A 19,293-nucleotide genomic window follows, 5' to 3' on the forward strand; every position below is an offset into this window, starting at 1 on the left:
TTCATCTCGCTAAGGTGGTCCAGAATTTTACTGTGTGTGCAATACAGAGACATATTAAAGGCGTGTAACACACCGCTATAGTGCCTAGAAGTATATTCTAGGCACTATAACACCGCTGTGGCATGCCAGTATTTTATAGACGCGAGTGTGGAATGGTGGGAAGCTTTTGAGCACACTGCAATGAACTGTGCTTTAAACATGCCAATCATAATAAATGTACAGTTAGTGTCAAGACCATCACAAGAAGATGTATATATATTGCCACTGCTTTGACAAGCAGCCTCGAATTTATATTTCTGGCCTGTTCCAAAATAGGCTAACATGTACTGTGCAGTTCGACTGAGTACGGTAAAAATTGCTGGAAATTTAAAGTTTCCTCGGACTTACTGGTCTCTAAACTTTTGACACCGACTGTATGAAAGCTGCGTATCTTGCAAAACGACATAAAATTGTTCGCAGTGTTATTGTCTCTCCGCTTCTGTCATGCTCTGGCCCTGCATTTTATGTTTAAACTGTAGGATGCCTAAGTACCACAGGTGAGTGATAAGTGAGAATCATCAGGATTTGCTTCCTGCATGCAGAGCCTATTTGTTTTCTTCTACAAATGCCCGATCCATGGAGGCAAGATACACACGTGCAGTCATAAATATATATACCTAGCGTGCGTGCGTGCGTGTGTGTGTGCGTGTGTGTGTGTGTGTGTGTGTGTGTGTGTGTGTGTGTGTGTGCGCGTGCGTGTGTGTGTGTGTGTGTGTGTGCGTGCGTGTGCGCGTGTGCGCGCCTAATATTTACAATATTTTTCAAAATTCTTGAATTCCTTCCTCAACCAACCTCCTCCACCATGACGACACGTGATGCACGAACAGGTAAGCAAAAATATAAAAGTAAATTATCGTTTTTCCGTCCGTTATCTGCCCAGATTTGCTCACATGCAGGGCTGTCTGTGCATGCACATGCAGTGCGTGGGCACAGTGACAAGCAGTCACCATGCTCAGGGAATGGCTCAGCATGAACATCGAAACTGGAAACGGTTGTGACCTTCAAGATCTAAGTCTCTGCACACAACTCTCGGAGGCTATACAAAAAAAAATTGGCGTGTTTTACAGACGGAGCGGGTCGCGTCAGTCGTTTCACGGAAGCGCGCGGTCTAGCGCACCGTTGTCTGGCTAGCGGTATCGTTAGTGGATGCCTGTGCTGTTGTTTTGTTACGGCACTTCGTCGTGTCTTTACGGTCCGTAGTGAAAGAAGTAGAAGCTGGCCAGAGGCAGGACGTAGTCATCGCCTGAAGGAACTTGATTGTTCGCAATCTGTGCTCGAAAGTATCGGTGGACGATTGAACTGCGATGGGCCCTCGTGAGTTACCGACCGGTTTAGTATGGGTGGCAGTGTTCCAGGTTTTGTTGATTGTATTCGACGTTTCGTGCCACGGTCACAGTCACCACAATGAACTCAACAAAGAACGTGCGCAAGACGGTGCAGTCGGATCCAGGGGCCAAAAGCACCTCGCTTCCGAGCAGCACGACACGAGCTTTGATCACGAAGCAATCCTCGGTAAGCTTCACTTCTTCGGCCAAATTCGTTCTTCGGAAGAACATAACATTACGCAACGATGTACTGCCTCAATACTCGAACATTGCTCGATTGCTACGGCTATTAACATTCATTTGAGAGTCTAATCATATTTTTTTCGCGATGGCTGTCAGAAATTCTCGAAATCGGTAGTCATTTCTTGCCTTGCTTTCTTTACAAGTGCCTCACAATCCTTCGTTTCTTCATCGCGATTGGCGTATTGCCAGATCGGGGTTAGATCGCGATCGAAAGTGCCCGCTCAACGCCGGTATTACGGGAAGCAGTGTGTGTGTGTGTGTGTGTGTGTGTGTGTGTGTGTGTGTGTGTGTGTGTGTGTGTGTGTGTGTGTTCATATATATATATATATATATATATATATATATATATATATATATATATATATATATATATATATATATATATATATATATATATATAAAGCTGAACCTGTTTTCGATTGTCATTTCAGGCAGCAGGGATGCGGCTGAAGAGTTTGACCAGTTGCCCCCTGAGGAAGCTAAGGCCAGGTTAAAAGAGTTGGCAATCAAAATGGACAAGGATAAAGATGGATTTGTTGACAGGCTTGAGCTCATTGACTGGATACTACGCTCTTTCAAGTAAGTGTCGGCCATCGCACGTGCTGAAATTAGGCTGTGAGAAACACTATAGATTTGCAACCATAGATTTGAATTCCGCAAGCATTTGGAAGAAATTTGCGCTCTGATGCACCTATGTGATCAGACCATAATGAACTGAACCCTTCACGTGTTTTTTTTTTTCTGTCTAGATGAGAAATTTAGCATCACTCAGATTTCGGATGCTGAGTGCCGTGCGTTTCGTTGTCGTAAGTGTATACGCTGTGCTTTCTAAGGATGGATGCTCTATGAAAGTTGGTACAAAGCATTGGTCTTTGCCCGTAGTTTTGGAGAACGGTAGTACAGATATTAACAAAAAAGAATAGAAAGATAGATGACACGTACCGTCATGTGCTTCTATACTTCCTTGAAGGTACCCTCAACCTAGCTTGAAAAGCCATGGAAATAAAAAAAATATGGATGCATCCAAAATTCACTATCAAATACAGTGGAAACGATGTGTACAAAGCATCATGCAAAACTTACAACATGAGAAGGCAAATGCGACGTGTGCTTCGAAGTTATGGAATACAAACTCGCCCAGCATTCAGTGCTTCAAGGGAAGGCCATATGATTTCACTGAAAGCATGCCAACAGAAGAAAAATGTGTTTGCACAGATTTGTGTTAAAAGGAATTAGCAGTCCATCTTAATGCAATATGTGCATCGTAAAGCATTGGTTCTCAATCAATGAACCATTGAAGACCTTTTGATATTATTACAGATTACTATGATATCACTCTTTGCAGGCAACTCCCACACATGGGAACCACACTCTGCTGGGGTAGAAGCTGAGGATTCTCAGGGTCTTAACCAAGATTAGTTAGGAGCCTGCCATTATGAAACCCTTTAATTTCCTTGTAAGAAAGAAGTTCAGGGGAGGATGGAAGCTTGAAGAGATGAAAAATTCTTGTGCACGGGGTGTCGCTGGAGCCAACATTTCGACAAGCGGTCTTGTCGAAACGGTCTTGTTCAAGGCTGCAACTGTAGCAGCCTTAAAGAAGACAAGACCGCTTGTCAAAACCTTGCCTCTAGTGACACTCTGTGTTCAAGAATTTTAAATCTCTTAATTTCCTTGTCAAATTAAAAAATCACAGTTTCGCCGCAAGGGCGAAGCAATGAATGCGATAACAAGAAACTAATGCTATACGAAGTGAGGCTCGCCAATGGATACTCTCAGTTTGAACAGCGCTCCTGTTGCAAAGGCGGCCGAAGCAGTGAAGGAAACTAGCGTGCTTCAAGTGTCGAGCTGTGACACTTGATAGTTCGCGCTCATCTTCTGTTTGTTCGTTTAGCGGCGTCTCTTGAGCTCGAGTGACTTTCGTACGCTTCGTAACATGAGCGCGGACATCACGGTGAAAGCTTGAAACATCCCTCTATCCCTCACCAAGAGAAAACCGCGCGAGCAGACAGCGGAAGGCCAAGGTTCCCCCTGCGCAAATATAAGAAGCGAGCAAGCGAGCTCGCCGACGACTTTTAAATGCGCCCGTCGCGCTGCTAGCGCCATCTCGCTGGTAATGAAGAAACGCTTATAAGCGCCGGCCGTCTCTGAGTCCGTTCAGCGGTAAAGGGTGTGTATATAACGCTCGCCGTTAGCTACGTGGAGGACCTGCGTTCCGTGGCGTGGTGGTTAGCGCCACTCGCTGCGGAGCAAGAGGTCCCTGGTTCGATTCCGCGCTTCGGACGCATTTTTCTGACTTATTTTTCTTTGGGGCTTTTATATATATATACATACTTATACATATACGTTGCATGACGGCGATGGCGACGGCAAAATCCAGCCGAGACTGTCCATATAATTGCTATCGCAATAAAACATTGATGTGGAGTGTGCCATGGTGGCCGTTTAGCTACTATGGCATTGCTCTATGGCCACAGCGGGCAAATACCAAGGCAAAGTCCGAAAATGCCCACGTACTTAAGATTGAGGTGCATGTTAAAAACCAGAGGTGGTCAGAATTATTCCGTCTCCTGCTGCAGCATGCCTCATAATTGTACCTTGCTTTTGGCATTGAAAACCCCGGAATTCGTTTTGCTACTTCAATATGCAAACAAGAACAGTTATTGAATCAAAAGAAAATGATTTCTCTCTTCCTTTTTTTTTTTTTCTAAACAATAGTTATAATCTGAACGTCTTCAACATGATTTCCCTACTCCCCTGGCTGCGTATTGGTAGCTAACTAGCTGCAAGTGTTCCTTGCTGCCAGTGCACTAATGACTTCAATGAGTAATTATGTAGCAGGCACCTGGAGATTTCCACGGTTTTAGTAATGTATTATTTTTTAATCATCTTGCCTTTAGTCTGCAGCTAACAGTCCTGTAAATGCCTGCAACTATTTCCAAGCTTCTTTTATGACTCTGCATCTGTGTTCATGCTCTCTAAAGGTTGCTTACACAAGAGGAGGCCGCTGAGAGGTTTGAAGACGAAGACAAGAATGGTGATGGAAAGGTTACATGGGATGAGCATGTGAGCGAAGCCTTTGGATCACCGCAGAAGATCTCGGACAGTGACAGTGAAGATAACGACTTGAGGGTATGTAACCCACTTCTTTTTCTTTTTGCCGTTGAAAGCAGTGGCAGATAGGTTCTTGTCAATGCAGCGACAGCAACGTCATGTGTTTGCAGTTGCACAGGCATCTTATATGGCAGAAAAAAGAGCATATGAAAAATGGACCATCATTCAGGAAAGCTGGTGGCAAAAACATCGCACTACGATGGCAAGGGATTGCGAGAGGTTTCCTATGAGTGGGAAGTTGAGATGAAACCTGCACAGGGTCACTTGCTTCCAAAAAAGGTTATGCTGAGAAGTTTCTAAAGCACGCAAAATCACCTACTCCAAAGTCACTGAATCTGTTATAAAGATAATACATTCTTGCAGTATTTGATGTTCAAAGTTTGCCACTGCTTGTAAAGATGAGTCATCATTAATAAAATGCATGGTATGTACCTCACAGCAGCTTTTGTGCTCTGGGCAAACAAGCTGCTGTGCTCTGGGTAAACCTAAAAAAATATCTCAGCTGTCTCTGTCAGTAGCATAGCCAGAAATTAGTCTTTCAGTGTGTGTGTGTGTGGGGGGGGGGGGGGTGTTCAACCATACTTTATGTATGTTGGTGTGTGTATATATATACACATACAGTGTAAAAATTGCGGGGTAGGAGGGTTGAACCCAGCAACCCTCCTCTGACTACATCAATACCCGTGGTAATGTGCTGTTCTCTTGTTTCATTATGATCGTCATTATGGTGCACCAAATAGCAGAAAGAAGTGGTTATTTACAAGCTCAGTTCGGTAGTGTTCCATCCTGTACACTTTTACATACATGTGCCAAATACTATATAATATAGGGTACTTTTTAAATATGTATACAAAATAGTATAAATATAACGTCTGTTTTCCCAGGAGACACCATGAAAACTACATCATTTAATGTTTGTTTGAATTGAGGAAATACTCAGTAATCAATGTGAAGGCAATATTTCTGAAATGTTTGTAGCATTTAATTTCACTAGAACATTTCACTATTTGAACACCTCAACATGCAAGTGCTTTTATTTTTCTGGCATTTACTGATGCATTGATCAAGGCGTTAAGCGAAACAAAGGCAGGACAGGAACAAGCGCTTGCAGGGTGTCTGGCATTCAAGCCAGCTTTTGAGTTGACAATGAGCCACGTAGCCCTGTACGTGTCAGTCGTGTGCCTTTTCAAAGTTTTCCCATTGTGTTGTGTTATCTCCGCATTGAGGCACGTTTCGCACCTTGTCCCAGTTCCAACAGAAAGCTGCAAACAATACCCCACTTCTTTTATTTGTTCTTTTTTTCCTCTTTCGTAGCGCAGCCGTTATTCTTTTTTTTTTAAGTGTAGCAGCTGCGTGAATACCCTTTCTAGTTGAATTATCTTATCGCTTTTCCAACATCTGGAACAACTGCGAAAGTTGCTTCACTAACTCTGCTTATGTGGTGGCCCTTTAATTTCAGAACTTAGAGCATATAACAGTATTACAAAACCCAAGCCAGTCTCTGTCAAGTCTCGTTCATTCTGTAAGAAGAAGCCAGAAGCAAGTGTGTATTGTTTGTGCTTTGCTGCAGGATTTTACGCTGAGTAACGCTGAATGATTTTGTGCTCAGTAACGACTGTTGAAACAAGCTTCACTGTCAGTGAGTTTGGGCACCCTCACCTTCTCGTTATTGCAGGCATCACATTATTCATTATGGCTAAGGCTACGTCTTGACAAAGCGGTAACAAACTTGGAAAGGTTGCCCACACGCAGGTTACATGTGCGTAGAGACAGTAGAATAGGCAGTGTAAATATAGAGCAGCCAGATACAGGTATACAGATATGGAAAATTAGTTATGTGGAAGAGAGTGAACAGGAGAAAAATGTTCATAAAAGCAAGTAATTGTTTACTCCTTTTCAAGACGTACAGATAGTGTAAATATGGAGGAGCCTCTGCGCAAATTTTTTTTTGTTTGAAACATGAGCGGATGTGTCACAAAAATGTAAAAAAATAGCCTAGAATTGTAAAAAAAAAAAAAGAAATGCTTCCATTGCTGGTTAGTGAAAAGGTAACGCCCACAACGCAGTGAAAAATCTCTGTGAAAGACTTGCATCATATCTTCTAACTAGGTGCATATGCTGTCTTGCTCAGGACTTCTGATAAGAAAATAACGATTCACCGGCCCTCTAACTTGGCTAAGGTTGCTTCAGTAGTACATACTACTGAAGCACTGTGTTATATAGTACTGTATATATGTATACTATATACTGGAGCAATATAAATGAGTATGTACTACTCATTTATAGCCACTTTAGTCAAAGCTAAATTTCATTGCCTTTCACCCTTTAAGGCATTGCATTTGGAAGACAATATTGCCATGCACGCTTATTTCTTTCATTTTGATTGGGGTTCACCCACAAAAAGAAAGTCGCAATGTCGCAATTGTTTCAGACTGTTCTTTTAAGATTACGCGCAAGGCACAAGTTTGCCATGTTTATTATAAAGCTAACACGAGCACCAGCGATAATGATACAACGTTCGATAAGGCATGTATAAAAGCCGCCACATTTCACAGACAAGCAGATTACCGATGCTCGACAATTGGGATCGCCGCTATCAGTGTACAGCGTGTATTCTTTGCACTTTGACTTTTCGTTTCCTGGGCACAAGTTCGTCTAATAGAGAGTTTAGTGTTTAACAGTCGACTGCCACCCTCTTCACCATCACGATCACGTGACACTATTGATGAAGAATACCTCTTCTGTTTCAGCTGCTCGAAGAAGATGATCGTTATTTCAAAGCAGCAGATGTAAATGGAGATGGCGTGCTAGACAAGGATGAATTTCCCAAGTTCTCCCATCCATCGGAGTTCCCAGAAATGCAGGAGGTAACTGAATCACTTGCGCCTTTTTTTGCTCATTGTCTCTAACTTTTTATCCTGTTTTACGGGATTTTCCTAGCACAGCAGATGTCTAAATCTGCGCTGTTAGAGCATTTTATCGTGCGGAACACATTTAAGTGGGTGCTCTCAATAAAATCTCATGCACTTGCACGCATGATTTGCACTTTCACGTCAGGATCGCCACACCGGCTTTGCCATTATTTGGCCATGAGCATAATGTGAAGAAATATATTGTGCCATCTTTCGGTTTGTTATATAAAAGAGTAGCCGTACGTGCACCATTACAACGATTAGTACTTAATTATCAGTGTTATCGGCCCTTACAGTTACTGTGTGATGGGTTTCCACAGGACAAGCCATTGCAAAAAGCAAAGCATTTTTGAAAAGAAAGGAAAATATGCACGCATGTCTCAATTTATTCTACTGTTACGATACGAGCCAATTACTTGTATTATCAGTGGTTTTGTGAGCGCACTGGTAGGGCACTGCAGTCTTCTGATGTCATGCAACATGTGTCATTGTGCATTGGCCGGCTCTAAACTCTGTATCAACTTCCTTAAAGGGACACTAAAGAGAAACAATGAATTGGTTTAGATTGATAAAGTGTGCTTGGAGGACTCTTGTGTAGTAGTTTATTTCACCACCATAGGTTCATTAGAGGAGAAAACCAAATTCAAAGTTTCATTTTTAAATTTCGTGCCGAACTTTGTAATTCGTGACGTAAAAGACTTCAAAGAGCATTTAACGTATTTTGGCGCCACTGACTCGACGAAATTTCCACAAACTCGTTATGTCAAGTCTCTGGCCCCCTCAGAGGACAATGTACTTTGATTTAGCTGATTAGGAACTACGTAGGCCCAAGCAGGCGCCGTCAAAAATATGTGACGTCACGGCAAATGGTGCGGGAATTCCAAGGTGGCGTCGCCACCTGTATTTTCTTTTTGCAGGTTTTCTCGCTTATTAAGCGTCTTCACGCAGAAAGCTTGGTGTTTTTGGTATCGTGGAAGACTACTTTACTAATGCGAGAAAAATCGTTTTGCTCTTTAGTGTCCCTTTAAGTCGGTGTCCTGCAATGAGCGTTGTAGGACACTAACTCACTATGCATATTAAAGTCCTTCCCCTACCGCAACACTTCTGTTACTGCAGGCAACAATAAGTCATGTGTGAAACAATGAAATGCAACACTGAAATGTGGCAGTGTGAGATGACAGGTGACCTCAATAAAAGATGAGATTGCCATAGTCGGCAACAAGGCCAGGATCAAGGAAGCATCGATTATTGGAAAACGGTGCATACGGCACATATTGGAAAACGGTGCACACGATTGGCGCGCCTTCGTGGGCCGAATTTGTGTACTCCTGCCGCTGCCGGGTTTTTTCGGGAACCGAGCTGCCGCCAAAATCTTCACTCATAGAAGCTTTGCCCAAAAAGGGAGGCTCGTAGCTGTGCACTTACACATACGAAACACACAGAGCATGCCTTATGCGTGTGTGCCACCAGATCTAAGCTTACAAGCTTAGAGACGACCAAAAACGCAGAGGTATGAAGCAAACCCATCTATTACTTTCATGTGATGCAGACCTGTGGCACGTAAAATACAAAAGCTGGAACACAAACGTGTGAACTGTGAGTTGGCATGCCACTTGTAGCATAGCTTGTTTGGAAATTGTGCACAGGCATTTCTGTATTATCAAGTGCTTTCCGTAATACCTTTCCAAACCTCTACATGTGCTCTGGTTTCCTGCGGCCTTTGAAATAGTAATGCACTGTTGTCTCCCTTTTGTAAAATGCAACCTTATCTCAGAGGCAATGGTTTCAATGCATCACAGCCATGAGTGCTTGGCCTCATAGCTGAGGGACACTTTTCCAGAACGGCACGGAAATTTGAAATTAGGAGTGAAATTCGAGGGGGCACTTGCTCGGAATTTCACGGTAGTATGCAACATAATAGCCACTTTGCATGTTCTGTCGGTTCTGCTGCTTGGATCATTTCACTAGTGAAATGTGTTGTTAGCGAGTTGAAACTAATCACAAAAGCTGAATTTATTTTGTTGTACAGTAAAAGCTCGTTAATTCGGATTTCACGGGACCGGGAAAAATGTCTGAATTAACCGAATGCCGAATTAACGAATTAACAGGAAAAGCAACATTAAAATCAAGTTGGAGAAGCATACTTTTATTTGCTGAAGTATTTTGTAATGGTCATCTGCGTTTTCGTGCAGATTCCGGCTGACATTACAATTTTTCTTAACACTTCCAAATGGCCAACAGCATGAAAACTGTCGGAAGTGCTCAGGCAAACGTCCTCTAATATCAAAAGTGCCTCCGAGACTTCCCGTGAGGTGCGATGAGGTTACGGCTGCATCTCCTCGCATGACTCTTCGTCAGAATCGTGGTCTTCCTGGGCGCCCGTGACATCATTAATAATTTCTTGGTGGGTCAGGAGACCAGTTGTGGCGACACAATCATCAATCGCGATGTAGTCCTGAAGGGTCACAGCATCGAAGGTCGAGCATTCATCGTCGGTGGACTTGGCTGACACCTCGTCGATGCCATCGTCAGCTACTGCCGCATGCTTGGGCCTCAGAAAACCGCTGTGCCAAAAACACTTGGCGACGACTTGCTGAGGAGTGTTTTTCCCTTGTGTTTCCCACTTTCCCTTGCGTTGCCGACACGACAACACAAGGGAAAATGGCGTCGGGGGTGCAGTGGAGCTATAGTGCCTAGAATATTCTAGGCACTATAGTCATGCTATAGTGGAGCGAAGAAAGAAGACTCCGACGTTCGGTGACGTTGCGATCGGCCCCACTAGTTGATGGCGATGGCGATGCCACTCAAGTTTCAGTTTCACTCCAGTGGTGCCAGCGCTGCTTTATCACACTTTTGTGTCGCGGCAGCAGTCAGCATTGGTCTGAATTAAGCGGTGCGGAGCCAAATTCCGACAAATTAACGAAGGTTTGATCCCATAGATTAACATGCACTTTGGCCGGGACCAATAGAGCCGTCTGAATTATCTGAATTTCCAAATTAACGAGTGTCGAATTAATGAGCTTTTACTGTATTATATTTTTTGGCATAAGACTCATGTGTTGCAAACAAACCTATAAACACTCTATAAAATTTGCGTATCATGGCAACAATATGCATAGTGAGGCACTGGAAGTAACCAGAGGCATTGGTGACATTTAGTGACAGCAATACATGGAGACATAACCTAAGCGTACTTTCAAAGAACACCCATGTAAAGAAAAAAAAAGAATTTGTTGCATTATGCAAGAGATTTTTACTATAAGCCTGTTAAAAAAAGCTGCTGTAAAATTCCGAGCTAGCACCCCCCCCCCCCTTCATCAAGTCGAAATTTCTGCCAAAGTGGAGGGGGTGCTTTCCCGGAATGGCACCAAAGTTCAAGATGGTTGCAGCTGAGTTTTCTCGCCAGAAATAAACAAAGTGTACATGAATTTTTTCAAAAATCTTCTGGCTCTATTTTGTGGTGTGACGCATCGCAATGACGACTCCCAAACAAACAAAACACGAAGGCAACACAATCAGACAGTGGCAAGCATGGCATGGAAGCACCTTCGATGATGAGCCCGTGCCACTACAACAGCTCTGAAAAACAGGCAGATCTTGACGGCCCTCTTTTTCTATGTTCGCCATAATCTAGAATATGTCATAGATACCATCTTCTAATTGCAAATGCGGATCTCAAAGGCCACGCTTCTGCTCGAGAGTACCTGAAAATCGACATGTGTGTCGTGTGTCAAGTTTGGGGTATGATCATTATGTGGGAAAGAAGAAAAAAATTAAATCCCAGGCACATGCGCTTAGGGACTGGGCTCTTAAGCAGGATTGTATTGGATTCAAGCAGGTCAATGTTACCCGAATGCAGCGCATGATCAGGATGCAGAACAAGGAGGGGGGGGGGGGCACTTTTCTGAAATGGCACGGAAATTTAAATTTAGAAGCGACATTGTAGGGGGCGCTTGCTCGGAATTTTACGGTAGTATGCAATGTAATAGCCAGTTCGCATGTTCTGTCGGTTCTGCTGCTTGGGTCACATTGACAGCACGTTCCTCTTTCCCCAGACATTGTATGAAGAGACAATGAAACGCAAGGATGTGAACAAGGACGGCTACCTGAGCCTTGAAGAGTTCACGACAGAGGACCCGGACAAGCCTCTCAGCAATGAGCAGTACATAGCAGAAAAGGAGCGCTTCGAAGTGGACTACGACAAGAACGGGGACAGAAAGCTCGACAAAGAGGAAACTCTCAACTGGCTGCTACCAGGAAATGAGTAATCACGGTTATTTTTCTCTCTACAGTAGACTCTCCATAAGCGGAAATCTGTTAAATGAAACTGCTGCTTAAAGGGACACTAAAGGCAAATAACTATTTATGTCAGAGTGAAAGCTCAGTGTATGACAACATCTAAAATGGCAATATTATCAACAGCAGTGACCTGCTTACCGAAAAATTAAGCTAAATGTATCACATGACGTGCACCAGGAGTGGGACATTTTGGAAATGATCCCGATGACGTGAGAGCGTCCGACCACTAGTTATCAAACTAGGTGCAATAAAAAAAGAACCTTCCGTGCATCGAGTGACGTAACAAAATGCTGCTTGTTCGTTTCTGTTTGATTCGTGGAAAAAAGAACCTCTTTGGCGTTGCCGTGGGGAACACCACGCGTGGTTCAAAGGTTCCGTTTTCGCCAAACTGCGCTTCGTCCAGCGCCCGGCTTCGCTCATGCAGTCGCGTCTCAGTGGTAGTTTCGGTATCGCATACTGCCGCGTGTGTTTTGCAAGCTCGTGAAAGTCGCTCTGACAGAAAGTTCGACAAAATGCCGCATGCATGTGATGTTGCCGGATGCCCAAATGGTGCATGCCGCCAGTGCACACCGCCGCGCAGTAAAGGCGGGTAACGTTGGGCACGGCAACAGTGACGTCAGGAAGACCACTTTCAGGCGGGTAATTTGAAGTGCATTAACGCGATGCGAACCACTAAAACATGATTTTATTTCCAAATAAGCACTTCCTTGGCATAGAAGTAGCTCTATGAGGTTTCTGGACCGCTATTTCAACAATCAACGTCGACTTAATATTTGCCTTTAGTGCCCCTTTAAGTGGAACAACTTCTTCTAATATGATTGGTCTCATACTTGACTTCTGAACCCCTGTTCACTTGTCAGCAAATCGAACTCCTGTTAAACAAAACAAAATTTCATGCTCCCTTCAGGTTCCGTTTAACAAGAGTCTACTGTATATATTATTAGTGCTGCAGCACCAAAAATCTTGAAGCTGGATCTGTTGTGTGCTTCTCAGCCTTCCATTATGCAGTCCCTGTCCTAATGCCACCATCGCTCTTGTGTTGATACTATATTGCATTCAGACCAATTCCTTGTCATGAAACAGTTGCCAATCGATAAATCGAACTCGAAGGGAACTGTCAAAGAATCTTAAATACCGAAATTGCCAAAAAATCAAAAAACCTTGTTTACAAGAAATAGGTGTAGCATATAACACGGATTGTAACTTTCAAAGATGAGGTAAATTTTGCGTGGCCAGCAAATAAAAATGAATTCGCATCCAGAAATGAAGGCACTCTTAACATAGTGCCAAGCATGCGGTCTTATCTTATCACACTTATGGGAACACACTCACCTGTCACATTGAGACGGGCCTATCGCCTGACGCATTCAGTGCTAGTCGCCCAACATATATTGCAAAAAGGAAAGTATTTTTGAAAGCAGTCATCTAGTAAAATGGCCGACATTCGTCAACACCTTTCCAAGCACTTGTACTTGATTGCTTACATATGGCCTAAACAATCCATCTACACAATTTTGGCACAAAATGTGTCAGACGTAAATGGTGGCCATTTGAAGAGATGGAATGGCTTTCATGGATGGGAAGCCAGGATAGATGCGATGGTGAAATTGAAAAATTTGCAGGCATAAAACGGAATCGTCTCGCACAAAACAGGGTAAATTGTAGATGATAGGGGAGGGCCTTCATGCTGCAGTGGACAAGAATGAACTGGTGGGGATAATGATAGTTTATTATGCTGTTTATTTTTGCCTTTTCTTGTTTTGTAAGTGGTCATAGTGATGCTTCGCCCACCTTATGGGATCACTCAAGTGTGAATAGTGGAGATAGCAGCATTGGATTGAGAGGAAGCCATCACTACAAAATTGCTGCCCATATCTCGTCCATTCTCATGCTGTCGCTACAGATAAAGTAGTCGATGCACGCATCATGTCTTTGTGCTTCAAAGGGTCCCTCTCTAGGGCACATAGCAAATTTTAGTTTTGCTCTGGAAATTGTTACGTGCGCAATAGAGAGCATTCTACGAAAATAATTTATCAAATTGGTTAATCTCAAGCAGAGATAAAATATATTTTGAAGCGGTGTGCCACATGATGTGAGGAGGTGAGCTTCGCACTATTGCCACTTGCACTACCTAGCCTTTGCAAGCCAAACTCCTTCCGTGTTCTCCCGTACCAAAGCCGAAGGATCATGTGACACACATGTCATGACGCATGGGGGAGGTGTGCCTTCTTTCTTTTCTGGAGTTGTTTAGGCTGCGCTATCCTCGCACACTGCTCCGTGTGGCTGGCAAGGAGGACATCGAGACTCTCTTTTGTGCGCGGCGCGGCACCTTTATGTACGTAACATACTTAGTGTTGTACTTCATCGCCCAATTTTGGAGCGCGGCACCCACAAGGAGAAGGGCAGACAACGTTCAGTTTGAAATTTGAGCTCCTTCTGCGGCACATAGCAGTGTAACTCCTGGCAGACACGATCGTGAGTGCGCAATGTTAAGCATTGTGCTTCTCAGCTCAGAACAGCCAGACTTGGCAAAAGGCCCTTTAAAACATAAATGTAGAACATGCTGAGTTTGCAACTGTCATTGCCACCACATTCCTCCAGTTGCGTAGCCGGGGGGGGGCCAAAAAAAAAGCTTTTTTTGCCAGTGCATATAGAGCCCAAAATGACACTCGACCACATGAGCCTGCCTGTCCCTCACTTCAGATCAAGGTGGTGCCCCCCCCCCCCCCCAAAAAAAAAATTTTCTGCCTACTTCGCTACTTTCGTTGAGTGCAGATGTCAGGGACATAGTTGGCAACACATGAAACTTCTTGAAGAGGTTTGAATCCCTGCTGAACACTAAGCTTAACCAGCACTGGGCACACTTCGGGCATGGTTGGTGGCTGTCTAGATGATTAGCTTGTTATTATCAGTTTTAATCGATTCTCACGTGGTGAATGATGATAATGAGTGCCTGCATGTACACTCAATAATAGTTCATAACTTTGTGTCCCGGCGATCATATTTAACTCCACATTTCTTGCCTAAAGGAACATTGGCATTCCAACCGGCTGCCTTACAATTTGTAAGCCCCGACACCACAGATTTCTGCAGGCATATTTGGACAGCAAATACGCAACTCTCTGCCACAAAGGACACTATATCCACCGTTTACTCTCTCGCTATATACAAATCAAACCAAAATATGTCACAGTATGCCTCTTGCTCTTTAACAGTGAAAGACCTGTATCTAATGTGGTTCTCTCCAACAGTCATCAAACCTTTCTCGTCTCTCCTGCTCAAAAGACTAGTAACAACAGGGAAGAACTCATTAGTTTGTAATGTCTGGAATTGCGCATGTAATTTTAAAAGGAAGTCAGGACATCCAGGCTTCTCCCTTTGATCCAATGTTTATTTTAATAGCAAAGGTGTTTAAGCTGGCCATAAAAACTTTGGTGTGTACAAGTGTGTACAAAAAGCTATCATCATCATGAACAGGTGTATGCCACAGAAATCGGGCAAATCCCACTACTCACTGCTGGTCCACTAAAAATGAAGAAGGCAACAGACGAGCAGCAAACACCAATTAAGATTTTTAGACAGACGTAACCACTAATTGTGAAAAGCTTTAATAAACCGTCAGAATTAGCCCACTGATAAACACCGTGGCTGCACGTTTCAGCTTTGCTGAAGCATCTGTGCGGAGTGCTTCAGCGGTACGTACCATAGAGTTTCCTGAAATTAACTAGAGGGGACTCTGGCGCTGCGATCGTTCAGCCACCATGGGAATGATGGGTAGTACACGGATTTGCCTAGTCTTCGTACTTGCGGGCTTCGAACGCACTTGTGGCTTTGTTTAGTTGCTGTGTATTGGTTTCCTTTCGGATGAAAGAATGAATCGTTGTGAACTTCGTGATCAGATTTGAATCGGTGAGCCTAAAAAGGTTAAGTGGTGAAGTGGAACTGCTGAACGTTTGCTGAACTTTGTCTTGCGACAAAGCGGATACAGGTGACGCCTAGCCAAACGGAGCCGAAAGTACAAAGTTTAGACAAATCCGTGTACTACCCATCATTCCCATGCTGGCTGAAGCACCATGCGTTGCAGGCTCCCATAGACACTAGCGCCAGAGTTCCCTCTAGTAAGTATATCAGGAAACTCTATGGTACGTACAACGAGAGAATACCAGGGAACGGGAAAGGCAACGGCAGCTGCAAGAAGACCCTGAAGCAATGGAAGCCCTATGTGAACGATGACGTGCCCGTAGATCTATGGGAGGTGTGAAAGCTGTTTCAGTGAAAGTTTGTCTCTGGAGTTTGGACATTTGTGTCGTCTCCGTGACTTTCTGTGGTCTAACTCGAACCTCTCTCCACTGAGAAGCAACCTAGAAACAACCTAGCGTCACCTAGCTACAGCCTAGCAACAACCTACAAGCAACCATATTAGACTTCAGAATCGTCCAGCTTCACTGTTTCAAGCCTTGCGCGACTAATGCAAGCTTCGCCATTTGTTTTTCTTGTATTTCAGAAGCGCTGACTGTTCTTAGTTAGTGCATCACACAGAGTCATTGAGCAAGAAACAGGGTAGGAAAAAGCAGTGTGGACGGAAAAGGCGCTCTTTTCTGACCTCGCTTTTTGCCGCCCCATTTCCTTATCAGCTTTGAGTTTTTATGCATGATTTTGTATGTTTTTCACTCTTGACCCTTGCCCATCATAAAGTATTCCAAGGAAAATGTCAATGCCGAGAAAGAGGACATACATATATGTTCAGCGTTTGGGTAAAAGTTCAAAATGTAATGTTATTAGTAGCAAATGAGTTTAGTAACTGCTTTAGATTATTGTTTATATAACAGTGTTGACAGTGGTGTGACAGGTTACTGTGGGCCAAGGAAAGATAAAAGACAGAAAATGATGCAATTGTCAAATCAGAGGTTCAGCCTGGCATTTTAAATGTAAAAACATGTATAGATATATTGGAGAACAGGTTTTCCTGATTGAATAATTGACAATGTAGCTCTGTCACCCTTGCTTTTAACAATATTCTAGAAATATTTTGCACAGTTCACATTACATAAGTCTACTGCTTCCTCTGAATATTTGCATCGCTGCTGTCTCAAATTTTAATTTATTGTCTGGTTTTGTGACACAGCAAACTTGGTAGTGCCACAATTTTTCTTCTTTTAGGTTTTGTACGTTACGATGGGCCATAGAAATTCTGCACCTAAACGGTAATGCTAGTTTTTTCTCAACATTCTTTTGTTTATTTTCAGTGAGATTGCCGAACAAGAAGCAGAACATCTCATAGCCAACGGGGATACCGACAACGATGGCAAGCTTTCCATACAAGAGATTGTTGACCACCATGAACTCTTTGTTGGGAGTGAGGCGACCGACTATGGCGAGCATCTACACAACACCAGCCGATTCAGTGATGAGCTATAGGGTCACGTCATCATTTTGTGTATCGTGTGCGTGTGTCTTCCTGTGAGTTTATGGATACAGACTGAAGCAACTCCGGGCGTGGCTGTCCCTCGTGAAAACCGTGTTTTATATAAACTTGGTTCTTGCTCGTGTAAGTTTGCGTCATGTCGTGTTTGTGCGTTAGGCAGGTATGTCTGCGGGTGCTTCTGGCAAAGTGAATTATTCTACAAACAGCTGAAGACCAAGGATACAATAAAGAATCTCTATGCCTTCTGTTCATGCATTGTGCTTTTTATTTTGGTTTTATTTTGGTAACTGTGGTTATGTCCTTGAGCAACGCTGCCTACAAAAATCATCAAAACTCTAGTCAACTGCACAGGCATGCTGTTCACTTGGCCAAAGCATGCATATATGTTTCCGTAATTGCGGTAACCAACTGAGACATAGATAAATCTTTACTTCTTAAGCCTATTGTATGGAGTCTCATTGCCTCATGCTATTCATGAGGCATGCGATGGCATCAGGTGAAAGGACTAGAGTGTGTGATCCTCTGCTCTTGCTGCTTTATCTGTCTTGTCGTCATCTACAAGTAGTGCGGCGAGCTTTGCCAGCATGGCACTGTTGATTTGTTACCATTCTTTGGCAAGCGCCAAACAAGCTGCTATGCATGTTAGTTGCTCTCAGTTAACTAGATCGTATCTCCTTAGGAAAGAACATGGGCAATATTTGTGGATATTTTCCTGCATGAATACAGTGCAATTCTATTGATATGCTTTGTGTCCCTATGTTTTGCAAGCTATATATCATATCACTGAAGCCATCAGTGATATGATGTTGCTAAACCTCCCCATAATGCTGCCCCGGACTCGCTATTATGATCTTTCCACACAACACACAGGAAATTTAAAGCAGATAAAGAAAGTATGAAACACACTATAAACCAGAGCATAAGATAAAGCAGGAGAGGTACACATCACCTAGCTGCGGAAACCATGCATTTGTGAAGCCATTTCTGAACAAAAGCATAGCCTAATGAGTATGGCCGTGTACTTCACCCCATATACTCCCAACTAAATACACTTCAAGAAGTGTTGCTAAGCAAAAAACCTGGAAACTTGCAATTTCACCTTTTTGTTAGTGGGGTTATGGTATGGTTGTGAGATATGTTCGAGAAATATTGCCCTTTAGTTCTCTGCGGATTTTTTTTTCCCCTCAAGGAAATGGAAAGAGACACTGAAAAAACACAGTATGAGTGTAAGCCCAAATTCACACAAATGACATTATCATGAAAGAATCAATCGTGTGATGTACATGACGTACATCAGATCGCTTTGCTGTTAACATTCACACAACAGTGAGGAGAAGCAGGCAGCAATTCATCCAACCTTACTTAGCAGCATGGGCTACAGTACCATCAGTGTCAAATGAAGCCCGAACAGCGGCAAGCATTCGCAGTGGTATAGTGCGCGTCGTCCGGTTATCACCATGGACAGGCATGCATGTATGCACAGTGCTGCGGAACCGGATGCGTGCGCCTGTCCATGTGATAACTGGAGAGCGTGCACTAGACCACTGCGAATGCTTGCCGCTGTTTTGATGCCGATAGTACAAATGTGTCGGAACGCTGCAGCAATTCACTTGCAGCTACCGGCCTTACAGCAGCAGATAAGCAACCATAGTGCTCATTTCTTCAATGAACAAGTGGGCCTGGATTAAAGATGGCTGCTGCCACTGAAAATTTCAAGAGTTATATCCAGCTTTCTGCTATATCACAAAGCACATTACATGGAGCAAGGGACTACTACCATCCATGGTAATGTTTGACATGATCATACAGTATGCCATCCATAATGCGTGTAGCCTTCCAGTCACTATAACAAAAACTGGAAGAAAGAGTGCAACACTCTCTGCACTCTATGATTGGCCTTGCTTCAGCATCTGGCACTTACGGTCAGAGTAACCCTTGC

General features: G+C 43.5%; 1 protein-coding gene across 1 annotated transcript; it reads left to right on the forward strand.

The window, feature by feature from the left end:
• The first annotated feature begins 1,150 nt into the window (after window positions 1–1,150).
• LOC119407003 (reticulocalbin-2) lies at window positions 1,151–17,603 on the forward strand. The gene is made up of 6 exons (XM_037673825.2): window positions 1,151–1,551; window positions 2,039–2,186; window positions 4,589–4,736; window positions 7,469–7,585; window positions 11,686–11,894; window positions 17,176–17,603. The coding sequence occupies exons 1-6, from the start codon at window positions 1,344–1,346 to the stop codon at window positions 17,345–17,347; spliced, it is 1,002 nt and encodes a 333-aa protein (XP_037529753.1). The 5' UTR covers window positions 1,151–1,343; the 3' UTR covers window positions 17,348–17,603.
• The last annotated feature ends 1,690 nt before the right edge of the window (window positions 17,604–19,293 follow it).

The sequence above is a fragment of the Rhipicephalus sanguineus genome, chromosome 10 (assembly GCF_013339695.2).
Source record: "Rhipicephalus sanguineus isolate Rsan-2018 chromosome 10, BIME_Rsan_1.4, whole genome shotgun sequence".
Lineage (NCBI taxonomy): Eukaryota > Metazoa > Arthropoda > Arachnida > Ixodida > Ixodidae > Rhipicephalus > Rhipicephalus sanguineus.

Bases quoted from the DNA above. Each gene is read 5' to 3' on its own strand.
- LOC119407003 (XM_037673825.2), top strand. From the start codon at position 1,344: ATGGGCCCTCGTGAGTTACCGACCGGTTTAGTATGGGTGGCAGTGTTC. The intron at 4,737-7,468 runs GTATGTAACCCA...CTTCTGTTTCAG, and splicing joins GTGAAGATAACGACTTGAGG to CTGCTCGAAGAAGATGATCG. The intron at 11,895-17,175 runs GTAATCACGGTT...GTTTATTTTCAG, and splicing joins TGGCTGCTACCAGGAAATGA to TGAGATTGCCGAACAAGAAG.